The sequence below is a fragment of the Colobus angolensis genome, unplaced genomic scaffold (genome assembly GCF_000951035.1).
Source record: "Colobus angolensis palliatus isolate OR3802 unplaced genomic scaffold, Cang.pa_1.0 Scaffold58, whole genome shotgun sequence".
Lineage (NCBI taxonomy): Eukaryota > Metazoa > Chordata > Mammalia > Primates > Cercopithecidae > Colobus > Colobus angolensis.
The window spans coordinates 2,807,177-2,812,970 of NW_012119376.1; the positions used below are offsets into that span (position 1 = coordinate 2,807,177).

At 34.8% G+C, this 5,794-nt stretch overlaps 1 protein-coding gene across 4 annotated transcripts in view; it reads right to left on the reverse strand.

The window, feature by feature from the left end:
• The window catches only part of VTA1 (vesicle (multivesicular body) trafficking 1), an 86,030-nt gene that overhangs the window by 33,049 nt on the left and 47,187 nt on the right, over positions 1 to 5,794 (reverse strand). For all 4 annotated transcript variants that reach the window (XM_011962051.1, XM_011962050.1, XM_011962048.1 and 1 more), the window contains one exon: positions 3,066 to 3,174. In XM_011962051.1, coding sequence (XP_011817441.1) covers positions 3,066 to 3,174 — 109 coding nt within the window. The remainder of the gene's footprint in view (positions 1 to 3,065; positions 3,175 to 5,794) is intronic.

Here is a 5,794-nt window from a genome sequence, read left to right on the forward strand (position 1 = left end):
AGACGGGGTTTCACCATGTTAGCCAGGGTGGTCTCGATCTCCTGATCTCGTGATCCACCCGCCTCGGCCTCCCAAAGTGCTGGGATTACAGGCTTTAGCCACCGCGCCCGGCCGCACCATAAGCCATTTCTAAGGAGATACAGCTAAAAATCATGACATTAACACCAGATTATGATACCAGGTTGTATTTTAAAATTTTACACACACACACACACACTATCTATCTACCAATCAATCAATCAAATAACCTCATGTCCTTTCTTGTGTATGTGTGGTAGGGAGAGTGGGGAGAGAGAAAAGGGGACAAGGGGTGAGAAAGAGAAAGAGACTATGAATCAATGAGAGAATGTTTAATTTGGGATTAAAGGCATATTGGAATTCTTTATATCATTCTGGCAATTTTCCAGTAAATTTGACATTGTATCAAAACAAATTTACCATATAAAATGAGTGGTTTCAATGATCTATTGTTCTTTTTTTATCATTAATTTTACAGATGCTCATCAACATATGATGGTGTTACATCCCAATAAACCCACTGTAAGTCAAAAATCTAAGTAAAAAATGCATTTAAAATACCTAACCTACTGAAGATCACAGCTTAGCCTGGCCTACATGAAACATGCTCAGAGCACTTACATTAGTGCAAAATCATCTAACACAAAGCCTTTATGTAATTTAATAAATACTGTACTGAAAGTGAAAAACAATGACTTTGTAAGGGTTCTCGAAGTACAGTTTCTATTGAATGCATATTGCTTTGCTATCTTCTTAAAGTTGAAAAAGTATACATTAAACGATAAGTTGAAGCCTGCTTGTAATATCTATTAAAATGTCATGGTGATGTGGTATTCAGCTAGAACTTAATACACAGTACTGTTTTCAAAAGTATATACTCTTGTTCTTTATCTAAGTTAACTAAAGTACAGTATCTATTATTTTATACTGGTTTTACTAGAAATTCAATTCCAGAACAATAAAAAACTAGGTTTTTGTGAAATATACTATCTTTTACACTTAGACTATGATGCAAGAGTTAATCCTAAAACACAACAGAGTATAATTCTACACTCAGAAAAAGAAAACAAATCAAAGTCTTAAGACTTTTCTCACACAAATTCAGATTTAATGACATTATATCTTGTAGATATATAGGCTATCTTTGAGAAGATATTATCAGATGTTATGACATTAAGCCCTGATTATGACACCAAGTTATGTTTTAAGTTAAAGAGTTGAAAAACTATGCAGTGAACATATTCTTCTTTATATTGTAGAGGATTTATTATTAATATTCTGTAGCTTACAATTTTCTACTATACAGAAACTCCATCAAATCTGTATGAAAATAACAGAAATGACAATTTCCATTTAAACTGACTTTGGGAAAACAAAAACTATCTACATTAAATAATCTATTTGGTATTATTAATAGTAAGGGCCTACAATAACCATTTCAGAACAAAACAGATCAACGTGATAATCCAAATGCACACTTCCTACTTTCAAAGGCAAAATGTTAAAGAGTTTTTAAAGCAGTCATCTATATTGAAAGAAAGCCAAAAACCCCAAATTGACAATTTATTCGGTATTTCAGTATATCTAAAATGAAACATCTAAAATAGTCCTGAAAAGTAAAATGGCTAGCTGGTTTCACAAAAAAATGTCTAGGATGAATTTAAAGACCAGATAATTCCACTGTTCCAAAGCATAGAAAAAGACTAGAAACATTGATTATATTTATGAAGTAAGCATAACATCATAACATTGATACCAAAAAGGAAAACTGTAGACCATTTTTAGTTATAAATGTCAATGTAAAAATCCTAAATGATATAGTAGTGAAATGAACCTATCAGTATAATAAAAAAAAATATATCATCACCAAGTGCGGTTTATTACACAATGTAAAGCTGGTTCAATAATAGGCAATATTTCAATATAATTCATTATAATACTAGATCTAAAGAGATTAATCAGATTGGGGTTAGCCAACTATGGCCAGTGGGCTGGTGGCCTGTTATTGTAAATAAAACTTTACTGGAACACAACCACACTCATTTTTTTACATATTATCTATGGCTCCTTCTGTACTGTAACAGCAGAGCTAAACAGCTGCAACAAAGACAGTATCATTCATAAACTGAAAATATTTATTATCTGATCCTTTAAGAAAGTTTACTGATGCCTGCAATGAATAATTATCTTCACATATGCCTAAAAGTGTGTAGCAAAATGCAAGGATCGTTTGGAATTTTCTCAGTTCCAAGAACAGTGGTCATTCTCTTTATCACCATCTATTTACTACATCTAATACATAAAAAGCAAGTAAGTGAAAAAAGGTTTCCCTTTTCTATTACACATTAACTGAAAGGCCAAGTAAAATAATGACCTTTATGTTTTTCATGATTAAAATTTGTAAAACACACTATGTGATGGTAACATTTTCCTGTATATATTTAGTTAAAAAAAAAAAAAACACAGCCAGGTACAGAACAGCATGTATATTACCAGTTGTGTGAAAAACGGGAGCATATATGTTTCTACTCAGTAGTAAATTCATAAAAAATTATCTCTGTAAAGATACACAAAAAAACTAAAAACAATGCTTACTTGAGTTTTGGTAGGAGATGTGGTAGACAGGAGAAATTCACTTCATATTTTTTATATACTCTATGATTTTTTTTTGAACCATGTGAATGTATTACTAACTCCCCAAATAACCTACACAACTCAAAGACATTTATAAAAAATTATACAGTATTCTTTGTGGTTTGAAAACATTTTATAAATTATAGATGGATTGCCTTTCCTATATAACAGGAATGAAATCTGATTAAAAGTAGGAGACAGATAAGTCATTTTGTTGACATGGACAGGTATTACAAGTTTGACCTCTATTTCTATTTCTCACTATCCCTAAGTTTATGATTTTATACTTAACTTTTAGAGATTCTGGGCCTGATGAAAACAAAATTGTATTGTTCCCTCCAAAAACTCTGAATAATCTACTGAATAATTATGATTCTACTAAGTCCTTTTACTCAGAATAAATAAATACATACCATTATCTTCTTCAATTCCAACAGGGCCTGCTTGAGGAGTCTCCCCATTCTTTAAACAATTATGGATGTATGTTGCCTTCCATCTGGCATACTTCCTGTGTTTCACATTCTAAAAGAGAGCATTTTTATATCAACATTGGACTACAGTAAAGAAGTAAAGAGTAAACATTTATGATGATCTATATCATATTTCTGAGATAAAATCTACTTATGCAGATTACAGCTCTGAAAGAAACTGGCAACTCCGGCCCTATTGCTAGAATCCACCAAGTATTTAAGGCTTGACAGAATTCATGAAAAGCTATTGTTCTCAAAACGCATGCCCAGTTCTCTTTTATCATTTAACATTTCAGAAAGGATATGCAAGGTAAAAACAGGAGTGTCCTTCCAGCAAAATTTGCATCTCTTCTGCACAGGGGAGAAACAGGCTAAAGTAGAATTCTAAGACTAAATATAAAAATAACAATAGATTTAATTATTTTCACTAAAGACAAAAAAAAGACCTGTACAAATCAAGAAAAAAAAAATTAAGATGATGTAGTGGTTAAAGCAAATGCTAGACTGATAGGTAAACCTGACTTTTTAACTAGTCACGTGCTAGTTAACAGCTCTGAACCTCAGTCACACTGATTCTGAAAAGGGAAAAATGATACCTAATTGGGTTGCTGTAAGAAGAACTGAAAAGATGAAGAACCTGTTAGTTGCCTCTTCTATGCCTTAAAACTAATTTTACATGATATGCTAATGTCACAGGATATAAGATTAAAATTTGCTTTAAAAAATATAAAAACCTCTTAGAATTTTGGATGTGCTAGTGATTTTTAGTTTATATTTTCAACTGACCTTTATAGTGGTATCGTTATAACTTGGGAACTTGTCAGAAATGCAGAATCTTCAAGCCCACCCCAGATCTACTGAACCTGATCTACAAGTGCCAGTCTGCACCTGCACTACAAGAAACCCAGGTGTACATTATAGTTTGAGAGCAAAATATGCACATTAGAGTTTGAGAGCGAATGTAGTTTTACTATCTGAAAACAGGCATGGTGGCTCACATCTGTAATCCCAGTACTTTGGGAAGCTGAGGCAGGCAGATCACGAGGTCAGGAGTTTGAGATCAGCCTGGCCAACATAGTGAAACCCTGTCTCTACCGAAAATACAAAAATTAGCTGGGTGCGGTGGCAAGCGCCTGTAATCGCAGCTACTCGGGAGGCTGAGGCAGGAGAATCACTTGAACCCGGGAGGCAGAGGTTGTGGTGAGCCAAACCATGCCACAGCATTTCAGCCTGGGCAACAGAGCAAGAGTCTGTCTCCAGAAAAAAAAAAAAAAAAGGAAGAAGAAGAAAAGAAATAGCTAGGCACAGTGACTCATGCCTGTAATCCTAGCACTTTGGGACGCCAAGGAGGGTGGATGGCCTGAGGTCAGGAGTTGGAGACCAGCCTGGCCAAAATGGTGAAACCCCATCTCTACAAGAAATACAAAAAATTAGCCGGGCATGGTGGCAGACACCTGTAATCCCAGCTACTCAAGAGGCTGAGGCACGAGAGTCATGTGAACCCAGGAGGCAGAGGTTGCAGTGAGCCAAGACTGCGCCACTGCACCAGGCCAGCTCCGGACCTCCTCTCAGCCAAAAAAAAGAGTATCCTTTTGCAAAGATCCACTAGGTCATTGATGAGTACAAATGCAGCATGTGGTCCAGATACTTAGTTGAGTATTCTATAATGTGAGTCTCTAGATACTACTAGAGGTAGCTTCTGTACAGAAAACTAAAAAAATTAACCCCTAAATTACTGAATTTGTATCACATTTTCTTCTTATCAAACACTCCTCTTACATATTCAATTAAAAAATCTATACATGGATTCTGATTTTTCTTCCAGGTATGACATTGTGCTCCACTTCACAAATGAGCTTTCCAACAGAAGTATCCACATTTAAAGTCTTCACTTCTTTACCATTCAGTTCACTCTGGGGCTGGGGAGGGTGTATTTCTTTTCTGTTTACTTCATATTCTCCAGTAACACAAAAGGTTAGGGAATCTGAATATGCCTGTGTCTTTTACTGGTAGGGCGCCCACATGTGTCAGCCTGTACCTCACTTAAGTTACCAGTTCATTTGAGGAACTGACCTTGCTAATATCAACTGCCTAGTCCACTCTAGAAAATCCAAGGCACACTTTTTAGGTATCATCTTACCAAACTGCTACACTCTGTAAATATATTAAAAGCCCTGGACTACGCCAATCTTTGGGAAACATTCTCTCTGGTTTTTGTGACACTCAATTCTCTTGGTTTCTTTCCTATCTCCTTTGGCTCCTAATCTTCCAGCTGACCTTCAAGTAATTTTAAATACTCTGTCCTAGCAAAGAGTGCAAAATAGTGGGTGCAATCAATAATAACACATATAGAATTTTAAATAAGAATTATGATTTCTATATTCAAATATGGGAAAAGTTACAGAAAAGCCAAATTTCTAACTTCTCTTTTAAAAATTAAAGATCTGGGCCCACATTTATGTAGTAATAATTATCTGAGCTGAATGAATACAGGCAGTTCCCTTCAGATAATGTACATTCATTCATTCTCCCTCTCCCCCATCTCAAGTTCATACAACATATCAGTTGCCATTTGTTATCTTACAGTGGGCTGTCTTAAGTCATTATACCACCTACCAGATTCATACAAGCATCATGATCCTGCCATCTAGCTTATTATTTTTTTTTTTTTT